Raw genomic sequence first — 18,888 nt, 5'->3', positions numbered from 1 at the left:
CTAAATGCAAGAACAAATCAGAACTCTAGTGACATTTGTTGAAACTAAGCCACACTCGCGACTCGCTTTGATTGCGTATTTAATTTTCCCGCTATTAGAATGCTCGCGATTCGCTTTGTTACGTCATGAACTCTGACAAAGAGCGCCAGGATTCTTCCCAGATTGCTCAGGGGAAAATAAATATTTGACATTTCCGGAGCTTCTTTCCGCCAAAACGTCTTTACAGAGTTGCCCCCTTGACCTCCATCCAAGCGCGTGGTAAACGAAATGCAGATGATCTAGATCAACAAATGAAACAGGCGAAACTTTTCAGAGCGTTCTGAGACTGCTCCGGAACATTAAAGGGAATAGAATATAAGTTTATGCAGAGCGTTTTTTGTCTTCTTGAGTCTTCAACAAGGAAATTATAGAGGTTACAGGGTGAATCTTTTATCGCTATTGTGTAAGGATGGAACTTAACCTTCTGGGCTGGTAAGACGTAAAAATGCCCCATGCAGGGTTCATACAAACCTGGAAAAATCAGGGAAATAAATAGTTGACAAAAACCTCAGGCAAATTCTGGGAATTTTTAGTAAGATTCAGGGAAATCAGGGAAATTTGTGTCAAACAGTGGCCGAGTAATTAAGCAAAATGTTCATAAACATCCCCTCCATAGGATTAACATTACACTAAATACTTTGGAGTCTCGTAACTCTGGTTCTAATAGAGGTACGGGAATGTCCTCTATTTGCCCCCCTCCCCCCTCCGTTAACATTTGCTCCATAGGATACTCCATATGGGAGAAAAACCTGGAAAACTCAGTGAAATTTGTTTTCCAAAAGTTGTATGAACCCTGCCCATGTCACCACCCGAGTTCAGACTAAAACATGTTTAGTGTGCAAGCAATCTAAGACCATTAAAGACAGATGGACTGGAATGGAGATAGGGCGGGTGGTTCCTTGTGGGAAGCGTCTCTCTAGCGCCTCGCCGCGACCAATATTGAAACTATTTCCAATCAAACAAACAGGCGCGTAAAATAGCAGACGACATTAGGCCCGGTAAAGCTCGAAAGTCTATGTTAGGTTAGAACGTAACCTAAGTTAGAGAAAGTGTTTAGTTGAATGTAAGTTACTTTCAATTATGTTTTTGATTTGAATAGGTATAAGAATTACTATACAAGCCTTAATCCATAGTTCATTTTTAGAAAGTTGATATTTGGGGTTTGGTATTGTGTAGAAAGTAATGCCATTCCTATGGGATTTATCAGAATAACGTTGATCATTTTTACAAACTCCGAAAGCGCGCCTTTTGCTTGGCATCTTAAATACCCAAACTAATCCTTTAAATTACTTATAAGAAAACGAACATAAAAGGCGAAAAAGCGGAGAGGAAAAACCTAACCGTGCCTTAACCGTACAATCATAAAAATTCAACAGAGCAGACGACATAATAAAGGTCACAAAGATGCCTTGAAATGTTTCGGGAGTCTCCCGCTAGGGGCGACGTTACGCGCTGAAATTTCAAGATATGGGTTTAAGCTTATCATTCTAGTCCATCTGTGTTTAATGGTCTTAGAAGCAATCCATCTTCCGATTGGTGTAATTATTTGAAGTATTCCCGAGCTTGACTTTGCACATGCTGGTTTTTCAGGATGATATAGTTTAAAGGCAGGATTTTACAAGATGGGAATCATGGTGTCTAAACTCCTCCCTTATTTCTTCACTCTTTCAACTATAGGCGTGGATTTATGAAGTAGACTCGCAAGGACAAGTTTGCGTATTGAGAATAAAATTGGGGATTAGCTTTGTTATTTATAGGGGTGTGCGAATACCACTTTTTGGGTATCGAACCAGTTATCGAATACAAAAAAAATTTCCATATCAAATACCGAATCGAATAGTTTATTCCAAATCGAATACAGAACAGTTAGGCCTTGGTAAATTTTTTCCTTCCCGATTAATCGCGAATAGTTAAGCCTAGTATTCGCGAATAGTTAACCCTAATACTCGCGAATACTAGACTTAACTATTGACGATTAATCGGGTGGTAACCCTAATATTCGCGAATAGTTAATACAAAGCGAGGAGAAAAACATTTAGGAGCTCTTAAATTTCAAAATACCTCTCCTCATTGATGGCCAAGTATTTCTTAAACTTTTCCTAGGCACTTGATGGTAGTTTTTGATGGAGGACAAATAAAATAGGGATGATATTTTTTAAAAGAAGGTGGTCTCTCTAGTGCCAAGGACCTAAATTTATGGTAGTCGAACTTTAACCGAATAGTCAGTTCGGTATTCGATATTCGTATCGAATAGTCAAAATTTGTTTATCGAATTCCGGATCGAATAATTCGGTTCGGTATTCGATCGAATTATTCGATTGAAACGGTTAACCGCACACCTCTAGTTATTTATTAAGGAAAGAATGAATTGACCATGCAGACAACCATTTTTTAAATCACTTTAGAAGATCAAAAACCCTTCCCACTTTTTTTACGTAGACACAACCAACAAATCTTTTGAATTTTTATAACGGCTCACATTTCGAGCTTGGGTTTTGAGGCGAGAAAGGGATTACCTGATTGGCTAGATTTTGCCATGCGCGGAGCCCGTTTTACCCCAAGAGTCAGACCCTAAACCAATCAGAAAAATAAGAGATTTATTTTCGTCGCTCAACGACAGTCAATTTTGTTAGTCGCTTGATCCTATCCCTTAGATGGGCATTAGACCAAAGCAACTTGTTTAATTGTTGGTTGGGTCTATTAGGAATAGGGAGCTGGTAATTGTTTTGAATAAATTAGACGGAGTTAGCCAGATATCCTCGATGAAGATGGCTTGGGTTTTTACATCTCAGTACTTAGAGGGGCGTGGACTTACGCTAAATGTTTTAGTAATGTACTTCTTTGGGCGTCGTTTTCAACTGAAATTTGTACTAATTTGAGACGTCCTAAATCTAGCATCAACAGCAAACCAAAGTTATTATCAGGGCTCATAGAAACCTGGAAAAATCAGGGAAATAAATAGTAGACAGAAACCTCGGGGAAAATTCATGGAAATCGGGGAAATTTGCGTCAAACCGGGCCGAGTAATTAAGCAAAATGTTCATTAACATACCCCCTCCATAGGATTAACATTACACTAAACTTTGGACGCTCTTAACTCTGGTTCTTTGATTATGTAATAGTCCTATTTGCCCGCCCCTCCTACTTCGTTGACGTTTGCTCCATAGGATACCCCAACCTGGAAAACTCAGGGAAATATATGGGGAGTAAACCTGGAAATCTCAGGGAAATTTGTTTCCCCAAAAGTTCTAAGAACCCTGAATGTGCTTTACATAAGTTTTTAAAGGGACTCCAAAGAAGGCAAAAGCGGGTGAATAAAATTATTTGAAATTTGTGACGGGGACCACGTGACGCGTAGGTCCAAAGACTACGTTAACATAGCCTTGGTTTTCACGATATTGCCGCGCCAATTCCCTGAAGTGGTAGTTTTGAAATAAAACGAACCACGCCTCTCCTTGGTCACAGGCCTCTGACGTACTTCAAATAACTTTTAACCACCCAGCGCTGCCTTCTTTGGACTCCTTTAATTTCGATTTTAAGCCCCGCCTAGTCGATCTCAACGAAAACTTTTCCCTTGGATGTTAGAGCTGTATGCGGTAAAAGGAAAACTGAAATGACTTAACAGCTGGTTTTTAATCAATAAAGATGGAAAATCTTCAACGAAACTTTCCAAACTCCTCAGTTAATTTTATATCAAGTTTCAAAGGTGACACGTACGCTAATATGAACAGGCAACAGGCGTGTATTTTTAGAGTTGTAGGTCATCAAAGGGGAAAAGGAAATGCAGGGTTCATACAAACCTCAGGGAAAATTCAGGGAAATTTCGAATTTTTAGTGAAATTCAGGGAAATTTGCGTCAAACAGGGGACAAGTAATTGAGGAAAATGTGCGTGAACATTCCCTCCATAGGATTAACATTACACTATACTTTGGAGGCTCATAACTCGGGTTATATTAGAGATACTGGGATGTCCTTTGATTATGTAATAATCCTATTTGCCACCCCCTCCTTCGTTAACATTTGCTCCATAGGATACTCCATATGGGAGAAAAACCTGGAAAAATCGGGGAAATTTGTTTTCCAAAAGTTGCATGGACCCTGAAATGGTCAGGCAGTCATCTTTAATCAGTTAACTTACTAAACGCTTTCGGTTAAGTGTTAAAATTATGAATTGTTTCAAAGTGTGCGTGTTTATCTCAGAGACTTGTGGCCAATTAGCGATTGCGTACCACTTGAACTTAAAGCAGACATTTTACAAAGATCCTCGTGATGCAATTGGTTTCTGGTATTAAAAATAAAAACACGCTTCAATTAAAAATATTTAAAATAAATAACACGCTTCAATTAAAAAATAATTAGTGTAAGGCTTAACTACTGAAACTTTATTTTGTTTGAAAATGTTTGGATATTAAGTTATCTGAAACGATTAAAAAATGGTTGTGGAGCCATTTCATTCTACCTTCAAAGAGCCCACGCCAAATAATATATTTTTAATGCTAGTGTTGATGTACGCGATATTAAATAATAAGACTGGTTTACATTTACAGAGGAAATGAATTTTCGATTCGTGGCAAGCGAGGAGTAGGACCTAATAGGTATGTAAACAGTTAATATACAAGATGTACGAAAAGGATTGGGTTCTATGAACGATTGTGATTCGAAACTGTTACTGGCATTTTACCCTAATGACATCCTAAACAAGTTACGATCGGAGTGTCTAGTGTGACGTCACCCATATAACCAAATCGGTGTCAAAGCTAAGCACGTGACGTTTACGTCACACTTACTATTTACGTAAGATAATTAAATGTTTATTTAATTAAGAAGATGCCATTTGTAAAACACTAATCATAACTGTAAACGCGGGCACTTGGAGCGAAATGTAGTAGAGCATTTGCGACTCTAAATTGTTCATACAATCCACTGTAGTTCGGTTTTTACTGAGAAGGAATTTACTGTAGGAGGCCGGTTCTCGCTCGCGTGATAGTCGACAATCTCCCCTCATGGCGTGGAAACGGAGGCGGGACTTAGTATTTTCACCATCTATCTCTTTTAGTTTTACCTTTTCGTTAAGCCTTGGTTTGGTTTTTGGAACTGACGAAATCATACACTTGATTCGATTTAGAACGAACGATTTTCAACGTATAGACACGTATTCAAAATCCATCAAGTTCGGTTCAAAACCTTTAACTAACTTGTTAATGGCAATTAAAAACCATTCGCGAACCGTTTCAGCACCGCTGGCAGCCTCCGTTTTCTGTTTATTATAGAGAGCTTTCAATTGGAGGAAGAGCCGAGTCTCGTGACATAATTTACGCTGCCATATTGGTTGGTGGGTGGGTGGCTGGGTGCAAAGCGGGAATGAAGCTGAGACCACCCAATATGGGAGGGTGTGACCTACTACTACTGTCCCATCTGAAAGCTCTCTATGCTGGAGGATTTTTTTTTTTCTAGTCGGAATACGGCATTGGCTTCCGTATGACCTATCACCCACGGGATCCAATGGGAAAGGGCGGAGCAATGACGGACATGAAAGGGGTGGGGCTTACTTGTCCACTAACGCCGGCGTAAGAGTAGAAGCGTAGAAACTCGCTACTTATGTCTTCTTATAGTAAATTCCTTCATGGTTTTTTATCATAAGTTTTGGAACACCAATGGTAATAAAAACTGACGTGATGTTTTGCAGGATGGGTGGTGCTAGAGGAAGAAACGCCCGATTTTTGCGCCCAAACAAAGACGAAAGCCCGGATGAAGACGAACCGCCTCGCAAGGTTTGGCCTTCTTCCAGTTAATCTAACTTTTCGAGTACTTGAACAAAATGTTTCTCTAGGTAAGCGTCCAGTCATCGGTGGTAGCAACCCCCAGGGAGGTGAAGAGCAGGAAGGACACGATTGAAATCCAGAAGGGTGATAAAAAAGTCGTTGAAAGGTAATCACTTTAAAAATGAATAATTTATTATCAAGGGTTGGGTTACAGGTGGTTTTGTTGAGAATCTATTTTAAGGGTTAAGGGGGAAGTCTAGCGTTTTGAAGGAATAAAGGCAAATTTTCTTGAACTAAATGCAAGATAACTAAAAAAGATAGAACATCGCGGTTTGTTTTAAAAATAAATTTAATGTCTATTGTAGCGATTGAAATAGTTTTCAAAATATTTTAAGTTTAATTACTATTCGTTAATTTTAATTTAAAATAAAGAACTCCCTGAACTGGAATCTCCAGTTCTAAACACTCGAATTGCAAAATTCCAATTGCCAGCGGTCCGTACCGAGGCTTTGTAGCGAATGATTTGCTTTGGTGACTCTGGCTTAAATAGATTTAAATTAAATGCGAAATTTGTAATCCGAAGCCTGCTTTTCAGGTTTTCTAAAGATGGCACCACTATGTATGAGTTGGCTTTTGATATAAACCTTATCTCAACCCTGGCCGAGTTCTAGGCCTTCCTGTCAATCATTCGACCACGCCCTTGTTTAACCCCATGCTCCCCAAATTTTACCGTCATATTATCTTTCTCTATACCGTCCTTCCATTGAATGGGGGGGGGGGAGATTTTTTTCTTGAATAGGCTATTCTTGTGTATCCTTTCTCGAAGGTGGGTGAATTTTGTAGCTCTTCATATATGGTTTGATAGATACCAACTATTTCTCAAACCCCCAGCCCCATCTTCTTTGTCCTGTTAGGGATTAACCTTCCCTGCTTTTTCTAGGAAGGGTTCGACAGTTTTACCCTTTATTATTTTGGTTCCATAGAAATAGTTTCGCCTGCATTAGCAACTTAGACTGTCCCCATGAAGTTTATTTAGACACGATATTTTTCGCACCTCCCCAAAACCGCCCTTCTCAAGAGACGATTTTTCGAGCCATCTATATTTTCGATTAGGCAAAACAAAAATGTAAAGTGCTGCCTCTAGTGGCTTGTCTGCGTACTTCAAATCGCTAGACTTCCCCCTTAACATTTCCGAATTTTTTTTGAAGAAGAAGAAGCTTAAAAATTAAAGGTTAGGGAAGACAGATTTTATTCAATTTGGAACTTGCTTCGGAAGGATAAAATATTCTCGGAAACGTCATTAAAGGGCCGTCCACACTGAGCTGTTTCGCGTTGCTTTGCTCCTTTTTGCGTAGGTAACAGTTTCCACATTGGCAGCGAAAACATTTATCTTCGCGTTGCTGCACGCACGTCAAACGCTACAAGGCGCCAGGAATAGACTAGTAGCGAAAAACTTGCGCTTCACGGTTAGCAACAGGGTTCATACAAACCTGGAAATCAGGGCAATAAATAGTTGACAAAAATCCCAGGGAAAATTACAATTTTTAGTAAAATTCAGGGAAATTTGTGTCAATCAGGGGCCGAGTAGTTAAGCGGAGCCTCCGGGATGAAATAGGCCCATGCGTGTGGCGAAGCGAGAATATTTTTTTAACTAATTTAGTTCGCCGTGTTTTCCCGCTTGGGGGCGCTTTTAGTACCGTAAAATAAACAAAGTTCAACCCCGTGACCCTGTCGACTGCTTAAGTATTTGGGCCAAGGTCGCGGATTGTAACTATACGTTTTTATAACTCTTACTGAATTATTTTAATTGAAATAATTTATTTTGTTGTCATCAATACTAAGGTTTCCCACAGTTCGGTTCAATTCGGTTTTGGACTAAAACTGAAACTGAACTGAAACGTTTCAGTTATGATTTTCAAGAACTGAAACTGAACTGAAATTATCAGTTCGGTTCAGCCAGGAAACCGAACTGATCAGTTCAGTTTTCAGTTATAACTGAACTGAACCGAAAACTCCTTCAGAGATTATCAAGAAGAAAAATACGGTGTCAGAGGCCCAAAATCCCCAGATTGTAACTATTAACCGCTAACATTTTCTACTACTACTATTTTGGAATCGTCAAGTGCCATACCTTAAAAGTCATGTTTATTTCACTAACTACTAATTATTAACAATTAGCAATTAACCTTTGACTAGTTAACTAATTATGATACCCTTTTTAGTTACTAATTATTGGTATTCTTTTAGCCTGTGTCTCTCTGCAGAGGGTTCCAGCTAATCACGGGACTTAAATTAATATAATTAATTAATATTAATATAAATAAAATTTAATATTAATTTATTTATTATAATGTTAATTATTATTAATATAAATACTAATAAATAATTAATATTATATTATGCGTAATTAAATATACGCGACATAAATGATGAAATATACGCGACAGAAATAATTTAACTCTACGCGACACTAATAAGGTAACTTTACGCGACACATCCCCCAAAATATCATACAGCATGCAATACTAAACGACGCCAGTTTTCTATTGTTCTACTAATGTTTGCGGGAACGTATTGATATCGTTTCTCGCGATAGATCGAAAGAGTACTTAACTATCTCTTCAGTTCAGTTTTTATCAGTTCAGTTTAAGAAATAAACCGAACCGAACTGAAAACTGATCAGTTTGGAGATGTGCAAACTGAAACTGAACTGAAGCAATCAAATCAGTTTAGTCCCTAAACTGAAACCGAAAATAACTGAACTGAACCGAAAACTGAACTGTTTGAACTGAACTGTGGGAAACCTTAATCAATACAATCTAACCGAAAGATTCAATAAAACGTGAATAGCCCCAATAACATTTACGTTAATTTTAGGATGAAACTTTTCTCTATCCTAAAAATTTTATGACCGACCCCTACAATATCCACGATAATTTAAGGAAGACCCCTGTCACAACGGAAAAATAAGCGCCATCTATGGTAAAAATATTTTTCCTAACAAACTGGATGTTTCCCCACATAAAATTTGACATGCATGGGCCTAGTTCATCCCGGAGGCTCCGAGTTAAGAAAATGTTTGTGAACATGCCCTTCACAAGATTAACATTACGCTATACTTTGGAGGCTCAAAACTCTGGTTATATTAGAGATACGGGGAAGTCCTTTTAGTATGTTATAGTCCTATTTGCCCACCCCTCCCCTCCTTCGTTAACATTTGCACCATAGGATACAATAGATACGGGAAAAACCTGGAAAACTCAGGGAAATTTGTTTTCCAAAAGTTGTATGAACCCTGAGCAAGCGCCTAGTGACGACCAATCAGAGGAAAGGAATATTAAACGAGACAGGAAAGCCAACCTGTAGTTTAGTTCAGACATTTGAAATGTCGAACTGTCTTGAGTTTAATTACTCTGGAAAGAGACAATCCAATTAAGGCTCTATGTAATTTGAGGTGCGCTTTTCAAGTAGAGGAGTAACCAATGACTGTAAAAAACTCGAATTGAATTGGAGACAGGCCAGGGTTGCCACGGGTCAGGGAATATGAAAATGGGACGAAAGGTCATTGAAAAGTCAGGGAATTTTATTTTGGTGGGTCAAATTTGTTGAAAGAGTAATGAAATTTTCTCCTCTATTCTCTCTTAAGGGCCAAGACACCCAGGGCTTAGTTTGATTTTACGAACGTAGATGGCGCAGAAATTCAGTACCTATTTTGAAATGCATAGTAGGATATCGATTGATTTTAGAGGTTTTACTCCTAATTTTACTACCTATAACGGTTCCATAATGTCTAGTAACCAGTTGAAAACTGTCAATGGAACCCCTCAATTTCTAAGAAAGATAATTGGGCAGGGAATTAAGAGAAAGGTTTTACAATAGGATAAGGAGTCGAATAGATAAAAATCTATGAACTCATCCTGAGGCTGTAATCAAAGACTAGAAAAATCTTTTCTCGTCATACTCTCGGGAAACGTTGCTTCAACTATAAGTTTATAAGATATGTTAAAGAAGTATGACACTACAGATACTTTGTAATGCTAGAGCCATACTTACAGCTAGTACAACATCGACAAGCGAGAATATCTACCGCGGTTTTGCAGTCCATCATCCTATAAAGTCTGTGCTAAGCTTGCAAATCTATGACGTTTCACCAACCATTACTTCATGGTAGGACTGTTCACGAGCTCGAGCCAGCTCGGGCTCGTGACGAGCGAGCCGAGTTCGAGCCGAGCCGAGCCGCCACTTTTGCGGCTCGATTAATTAACGAGCGAGCTTTTTTATGGTCGAGCCGAGCCGAGCCAACAGGCATCGAGTCGAGCCGACTCACGAGCCGGCTCGCGAAATTAGTCACTGATATAGTGCTTTCCTTTTAGCAAAAGCGCATAGATAACCAGAAAGTGAAGAACGAGAAGCCTAAAACGCAACGTGAAAAATGAGTTCCCCCATAGTCGATTCAAGATTTCCGTCCCCCTTACAGAGCGACGGGAAGAGTTGGTCTTATGCCGCGGCGGAGAGTTACTTTCGCGTAGTTTTACACAAGGTACATGCGTAAGTTTTCTCGAAAATATAGTTCACTTATTTCTTTATTTTCATGTCGTCTGCTATAGTTTAATTCCAAGGCTTAATATAATCTAGTCATTTAGGTAGTCGGGAATCGGCACATTTGTCAAAATGTCAGATTTGAATTTAGCAAACATTTTAGAAAGCTACGAAAAGGATGACTTTTTCCTGATTGATAAAGACGGAAAACTTAAAGGTGCAATAGAATGCATGAAAAACAATATCAAAATTCAACTTAACGAAACTTGAAAATTCCACGACGATTGAACCGAAAGAGCGCTAAAGAACAACCGTTAAGCCTAGTTAAGCAGCCGATTTCTCAATAGTATTCCCCACTATCCCCAGGAGCCGCTACCATCGCGAACTACTTTCCGCTTGTCACGTGACATTAACGATGACCTAATATATCTCTGATTCGATTGGTAGTTGAAAACGAGGCTCACCAACCACCCATTTGTGTCCCCCCTTGCTTCTCATTTTACACGAATACCGTTGCTAAAGGCTGGAAAGGTTTAATGTTCTTCACTTTCTGATCTATGCGCTTTTGCTTTTAGTCTTTATTCTCTCCACCAATAGCGTTCCGTTTATTTTTACATGAAATAAAGCGTGGGAAAAATCTCTCGTCTCTAGCCTTGAGCATATTTTAAAGAGCGGGTTTTACTGAACCACTACATTCCTAAACATGGGATGGCATTTATAGTCATTCTCAAGTTTGACGTTGGTAGTAGCAATTTTTTTTTTAAACATGTATATGTTAATCGAGCCAGCTCGGCTCGGCTCGATCATTTTCGAGCCGAGCCGAGCCAAGACCCAGCTCGGCTCGAGTCGAGCCGAGCCGTCGTTTTTTTTGACTCGAGCCGAGCCGAGCTTTTAAAAAGCTCGCTCAGCTCGGCTCGTGAACAGTCCTACTTCATGGTAAGCTCTCGGTAACCAGTGACAAACTTATGGAACATATCTTATGAACTTATGATACTTCCAGTGGTACTATCGAGAAGACTAAATACACAAGGGGGGGGGCGTTGAAGACAAGTTTTGCCTTACTCTGTGATTACAATCACCGTTTTCCTGTCGCCATAGCTTTTCAGTTTAGTATTAGAGACCTGCCACAAAGCGTCTATAAAGAGGGGTCTTATTCAGGAAAAGGGGGAGGTGTGCTAGTTGTTCTAGGGGGTAGCGGTCATTTAGTACCTTTTTTTTTGAACGGGGAGAGGGGCACATTAACTTTACCTAACTCCTAAACTCCCCTTTATCGAGGGTGGACCTACCCCTTTCTTTCAATTTCTGCGGGAACGTAGCTACCCTACCTTTTCTCAACTCAATGTTTTTTTTTCCTTAGCGTCGTCTGCTTGAAGCAAAACAGAGTTTTTTTTTCTTATTTCCAGTATTTTTTATTTTTCCCGCGAGGGTTTCCAGCGCTGTTAGCCAGGCGGCGCTAGTATCGACTTGATTACTTTTTAGTATAGGGAGTCGCACATCCTGTTGAGCGTCGAATGTTTTTCACGCGCATCCTTCATCCATGGACTGAATGGAACAGCGAAGCAAATTGTTCGAGTTGCAATGTACCGCGTTTGCGCGCTTGTCGGAAACTACGCGAAGTGGCGCGTGCCAAAGCGTAGCTCAGTGTGGACGGCCCTTAAAGCTCGCCGTTTTATGCGCGTCCATTTTTACCAATTTCCAAAGTTAGCCCTGAAAAACCCTTAATGAGTTTGACGAGGTCTGATTGGTTCCTGCCTTTGGAAAGATAAAATTCGTGTCCAGAAGGTTGGCCAGAATGCAAAGGGTGATAATGGAGCCGCTATTGCTTAAACAAATGAAAAAATAGTTTTCAAAAAAATATATTTCAAGGGAAAGTGAAGTGGAAGTTGAAGTGATTTTGTTTTTTACGTTGTTTTGTGGAATTTAGTCAGAGAAAACCTAAAAAAGTCGGGGAATTACATTCCAAAAATTTGTACGAACCCTGTTATAACATCGCCCGCAAATTTTATCAAACTCGCCTAAAATTTAGTTCGACACGAAGCCTGCCACGATTATTTTGTTAACAAAAGGCAGGGCGTAATGCGATTAGTCGTAGGGGCTTATTTTAAATTATCCTTAAAAATCTGAACCTAATTTGAATTTTAAAATCATTCGGAGACTGTATTTCGTGAATGTTTCACTATGCAGATTTTCCAATTTACCCTCCTTTTAATGGACATATTACATAAAAATTAATAGACATTCTCTTATACCTTAGCCTTTGCTAGCCTCGTGTAAGAGCGCCTGCACTGACAAGTGACAATTACGCAGCCACGGACTGTGAAATGTAATGCGTTATCGGTTATCGCGCGTGTCAAATAAAGCTATATCAGGCTTTGCCTGCGTTGTGGAGTGACATAGCCTACTCGATCATGCGCTGCTAAACGCGTAAACGAGTGGCTTATGGTACTGAAACGCGTCGTGTAGCTTGCTTTAGTTGACCCCTCGCGAAGAAGGAATGGACTAGTTCAATGAGAAAAGTCTCGTAAAGGGTAAAAATGGACTCGTGAAGTAATGTTACTAGCCTTACGGGCGACTCGCGAGTACCCACAAATTTTTATGAAAACAGGCTGCGAGGACTCGCGCGGGTCTCGTGCTATTTTCCGATTTAAGCCAACAAAATCTGACCTCCAGTTTCATCCCTGACCTTAAAATGGTCAGGGATATAGGCAACATTTGGTCAGGGATAACCTGGAAAAGTCAAGGATTTTCAATGTAAAAATTTCGTAAAAACCCTGTCGTATTATGTTATTTATTTTGAAGAAAATATTGGCAGAAATATTTGGGTCTTCAAGTTTGACATCATTGTACCAAAAGTATATAGATATAAAAACAAAAAGTACCCTTCGTTGAAGCTTGTTTGCGCCATGATGTAATATGAGAATCCCTCCTTCATCTCAGAATAGTGTCGACCCCCCCAATCTGTGTACGGGTGACTAGGCTTATAAATTAGCAGCCTACTACTATTACCAGAAGTCCATTAAATTAGCCTAGGAAGTAATCAAAGAAGAGCGACTCATTCGCCACCTCGCCATAACTTTTCTCAGATCTCTGCTTTAGGCGCGACTCGTACGCCTAAATTTGCCCATTGGGAGAGAAACAGCTATTGGCTGAAAATGAACGCTGGATCTCAAAAGGGACTGGAAAACGCCCCCCTTCCACTGTAAAACCGAACCCTCTCTAGAATCCAGCGTTCATGGGCTGAAGAAGTCACGCCCCGCTCACGTGAAGAAAGACTTCCTAGAGAGGAGCTCGAGATTTCTAACAGGGTTAGGAAAGGGGCAGAAAACTAACCCCCCCATTCATGGGGCCAAAAGGTGTTCTGAGCCATGAACCTTCAATCTAGAGGTTTTTTTTTTCTGAATACAACGTCTGCGCAGTTGCCCGCCAATCTTGCAGGGTACGCGCACCGCGGTACAGCGTAAACAAACGTGATGGTTTTGGGAAGGGTACAAAACCTAGAATCACTTTCACAGTTGCCAAACGCGCAAATCTTTATTTTTCCTATTTTTCATTACTTTATTAAACTTTACTTTTAAATGGATACAAAAAAACTATCATTAGTCCCAAGGCTTAGCGAAATGAGACCACGCGGCCATTGTACCGTCTTTCTCCAAGACCTTGTCGTCTGCTAGCTTTTTTTTCTTTATTCATTTGGGACAGTTTAGCGAGAAAACTTTAACATGGGATCCGCCATTAAGATTCTGGTCCATTATATAGAATGTTCATGTCTTACCCCTTCCTACAGGCCCGTAGCCAGAAACGTTACGCAGAGGGGGCAGTATTTTTCTGTGAGGGGGCATGGCAAATGGAATTTTTTTTGTAGAATAACATAAATATCAAAATGTCAGACAATAAATATTTCCGAAGGTATTTCATTATTGACACTCATTTAACAATTGAAAATCAAACTTTTTTTAAAAAGTTTAAAAAAAATAAATTGTTAATAAACAATTCTAAATCTAAATTTCAAGTCAGATCTTTTTCGTAGGCTAGGGAAGTTAAGTTTCACTTTCTTTCAAGTGACATAGCTCGTCGTTAAAGTGAAAATACGCGAGTAGGGCAAGAAAAGCTTGCCTCGCAACTTCGCAAGTCGCTGTTGAGGCGTCAAATGTAAGTCTGTACCCCGAGGGGTCGGTCATTCATTAATTCCCGTACGCTACCCGTGAAATCCAACTTAAGAAATCCGAAATCAATGCTGATTTTGAAATCAAATAAAAAATCAGCAACGAAATCACAAAATCATTAAAGAAATCATAAAATCAGGAAAAAAACACAAAATCAACTAAGAAATCACGAAATCAACATAAAAATCACGAAATCAGAAGCGAAATCACAAAATCAGTAAAGAAATCGTGAAATCCATTACAAAATTCACGAAATCCAAAATCCAAAGAAATCACAAAATCCGACGAAATCAAGGGGAAATTCTCAAAATCCGAGGATATCACGTAACAAATCTCAAAATCCAACGACATCAATGGAAATATCGCAAAATCCGTCGAAATAACGAGAAAAATAGCAAAATCCGACGGAATCATGGGAAAAATCTCAAAATTCGATGAAATTCATTGCATTTTATCGAATTCTGAAATCAAACGGAATCCGAAGAAATCAAATTGGATTTCGAAATCCCGAACACTTTTTCCAAAACGCCCGACCCCTCGCTGTACCCCGACATAATATTTTGGTCCTGGATGACAAAACCAGCGATATATATCAAGGATAACGACAAAAGCTAAAAAAAATTCAAGTTTATCAGGAATATACACAGATAAAGACAATAAAGTCTAAAATATGTTGATATACATTCTAAATAGTTTTAATATTTGTGTACCAAAATAAAAAGTTAATTTGATAAGGGGGCATTGGAAAATATTTAGGGGGCATTTAGGGGCAAACCGAAATCTTATTTGAGGGGGCAGGATATATTTTTGAGGGGGCATTGCCCCCTGGTGCCCCCCCGTGGCTACGGGCCTGCCTTCCTAGGCTAATTTAATGGACTTAAAGTTTTGGATCGCCAGCATCATGTACTACTTTCTATAGAGCTATTTCAATTCGGGGGAAAGGAGAGATTTTGAGGCGGGGTTTCGCTAGTCCCCGCCTAGGCGCCATATCGTGCGGGAAATTAAGCATAGAGTTCTTCAGCGGCCCGCACGGAGGGAGGGAGGGTGAAAAGCGGCTCCGTTTATTGGCAGGCCCAACTGTGACGTTTCCCCTCTTCAACTGATATAGCTCATCCCTGATTGCTTAGTTTTTGTTGGAAGTTGAGAGGAGGGTAGTTTGCTTCTCAGTTTGCACGTCGTCTACAGCCAAAGGCAGGAAATTGTTAATGATATGTACTTTTTGTTTTTATATCTATATACTTTTGATTACCTTCATTGCTTCTGTACTAGAATGTGTGATGTATCGTCAGTATAGCCTTAATTGTGCTTATAGAGCTATTTCAGAGGGGGTAATGGCTACGTCACCAATGCTATTTGCCCATAGAGAAAACCCTCATAAAATGGCCGCCCTACACTCAAAGGCAGGCCCAATTTTCGTAGCAGACGAAATTTTTCCCCCACTGAAATAGCTCTATTATTAGAGAGAAAATACACTTGCAGCATCACTGTGACGTTTCACATCAGGCGCGTCAGAAAATTAAAGCCGTTGTAGTCAAATATATCTTAGGTGAGAAAATGAGAATTGTAGTCAAATTACGTCTTAACAGAAGTATATAATACTTCTCTTCGAGAGAAGTGTACCAGCACAAAGCGGGATAAGTGTAACGTCATTCTTCTCAACATCATTTTACATTTGGAGCAAGGTTACTAAACCGAATCACATACGCGATAAATAGTTCCCTCATCATTAGTCTATTTGCGTTAAACTATTTGGCAAGACGCACTTGTGGATTTTTGTCTCACTCCAAGACGAGGTTAGGGAGTTGATTGCCGAGGATTTAGTAAATACCAAACAGTTAGAGAATTGACCCTAGCTCGGTGCGATGCCCATCTGAAGTTTGATAAGCGGGAGAGCAAACAAAAAGGGCTCCTTCGCCTGGGAAGAATGACGTTACGTAACAAATGTATTAAGATGATACAGAGTGGCATCCTTCTTCTATTATCCCCTTCTGGTCTTAAGCGTATATATCCCAAATGGTTTTATAAAATTGAAGCTCTCTCACGTTACTTATATGCGGTGACGCTTCGGGTACTTTTGGACAATTTAATCAAGGATATTATAAATTTTAATATTTATTTATTTATTTAATTTAGAAACCGGAGGATGTTTGGAATGATTCTGGGAACTCTTCAAAAATTTCAAAATGAGGAGACCAAGAGAAAAGATCAGGTCAGAAAGATGTTTAAAATTAATTATAGTCGCCTTAAAACTGAATAAAATTATCAGCTGTCAAATATATTTTAAATAATGCCAAAAGGACAGTGCTTTTCCTTCTAAAGTTAGAATAACATATCACACCAAGATGAGCACAGATCATATCATATGATCTGTCGTCATAAAGCTACGCGACTCCTGATCATTTTTTATTTATCGGAAAGACACCCGACATGTGTGACAAATAATTATCCTTTATTGACTTGAGAGGAACCCGACATGCGTGACAAATAATCACTCGTTATTGACCCAAGGGTTAGAAGGTCGACTTACCCCCCCCCCCCCGGTTTAACCCATCCATATAAATTAATATATATATGGTTTAATTTTCTTGGAGTGAGAACGGAAGCTCTTTTAAAATTGCATTATATGCCTCTATGCCTCATTTGATATTGCTCCATGGTGGCAAATTGCTAGAAGCCAAACGAAGCTCAGTAATTAACAAGTGACGAAGTTTGAAGCTTTTACTAGCCACGCTAAGGATGTGACTTCACTGACTCACTGCGTCACCAAAAATTAAGTGACTGAATGGTAGAGAATATTGGGCAATTTTAATTTTGTGATTTAAAAAACTGATTCCGTTTTGGGCTTTCATTTCTAAAACCCGAAAAATTAAAAAACTGGTGCTCTGATCGAAGTTGAAGGAAAGAACGGTTTTTGACATTCGTACCCGAGAGACGCCCGACCCAAGTGAGAGTTACTAATACTAATATCAAATACCGACTGCCATAAATTTAGGGCTTTGCCGTCTTGGCACTGTAGCTCTCTCTACAGAGTAGAAAGACCCACTTTGTTTAAAAAAATATACGCGATGTTTTAAATGTTAGTAGTTTTTGGTAAGCGCCATCTAGTGAGCGAATTCTGTACTTTGATTTTATTCCGTATTTTAAAAATTACCGCGGACAACAACAATCTTTATAACACAGAGTTAACCCTTTGTCAGGTCCAGAATGAAGTGTGCAAACCCGCGATCTCCACTTCCTTAAATCCCTATCACTACTTTTACAGCCAAGAACGGAACATGTTCTACCCCAACTTGCCATTTTTATTTTTCAAAACTTACTAATTACCAATGAGAATTAAAAAATATGTTCAAATCATCGGATTCACCGCGAAAAAGGATTTCAGACGATGGTTTTGAACACAATGAGATAGAATATATGTATTAAACCTAGAGTCATAACGTGGGATCTTGAGATCGACGTTTCGCGATACACTTTTTGTCGAGCATGAATCTTTATCAAATACGGGTGGCGCCACCTATTAATCACTTGAAGAACTTTTTTATTACAGTTTGCTGCTATAATCTGCGTAGCAAGCTATCAAGACCAGTCTGGGAAATAAGGATAATTTTTAAACTAGTCCTTGGGACCAGTGACCCCCCCCCCTAGTGTCCTAAATAATAAACTGGTCTCTCAGTGGTCCCAGCCTTTGTTCTCCTATAAATTTGCAATTAATAAACTGGTCCCGATTACCAGTAACCCCCACTTTTTGAATTAAAAAACTAGTCCAAGCAATTAATAAACTGGTTTTGGACCAGAGGAAGTGCACTGCTATTTTCCAGACTGATCAAGGCAGTTCTTTAAACGTGTTAAATAAAATACGCGAGTTAAATAATAAAAACTCTATAGTCCTTTTTAATCTAATAAATAGATGAAATAAAAATCATAACGATGTTTCTGATTGCAAATTAGCAAGTCAGGGAGCCCAGCGGTCCTATAATTCCTATAAAATCCTATATTTTTGAACCTGTCCTGTATTATCCTATATATTCACGAAAGGTCCTATAATATCCTATATTTTTGACATAGTCCAAGTTGTCGTATAGTTTAGCATCAAATTTATCAAAATTTCGCCGTTTTTATCGAGATCACATTTGAATAGACACCGAAATTGCGGAGCTCGCTTAGGATTTTTTTATATATTATATTTTCTTATATTTTAATTATGTTCCTCTGAATTTTTCAAGTAAAATCCAATTAGGCCTAGTTATTATTTTTTTTCTTTTTTTGAGATTTTTCTACATAGTTTAAGCCCCAAAATTGTATTATATACGAGCATTTTTAGTCCCATATTTTCCTATAAAAACACATTTTTTTCTCCTATAAAATCCTATAATACCGGGAAAAA

At 39.0% G+C, this 18,888-nt stretch overlaps 1 protein-coding gene across 1 annotated transcript in view; it reads left to right on the top strand.

The window, feature by feature from the left end:
- The window catches only part of Pnn (desmosome associated protein-like protein pinnin), a 34,838-nt gene that overhangs the window by 985 nt on the left and 14,965 nt on the right, over positions 1-18,888 (top strand). Inside the window, exons 3-6 of the mRNA XM_089858767.1 lie at positions 4,588-4,635; positions 5,727-5,811; positions 5,871-5,968; positions 16,638-16,713. Of these exons, the coding sequence (XP_089714893.1) occupies positions 4,588-4,635; positions 5,727-5,811; positions 5,871-5,968; positions 16,638-16,713 (307 nt within the window). The remainder of the gene's footprint in view (positions 1-4,587; positions 4,636-5,726; positions 5,812-5,870; positions 5,969-16,637; positions 16,714-18,888) is intronic.

The sequence above is a fragment of the Phalangium opilio genome, unplaced genomic scaffold, assembly GCF_054372755.1.
Source record: "Phalangium opilio isolate 3A_F unplaced genomic scaffold, DU_Popi_V2 ptg000329l_1, whole genome shotgun sequence".
Taxonomy (NCBI): Eukaryota; Metazoa; Arthropoda; class Arachnida; order Opiliones; family Phalangiidae; genus Phalangium; species Phalangium opilio.
The sequence above is the reverse complement of the archived record's forward strand: the minus strand, read 5'-3'. Positions and strand labels throughout refer to the sequence as shown.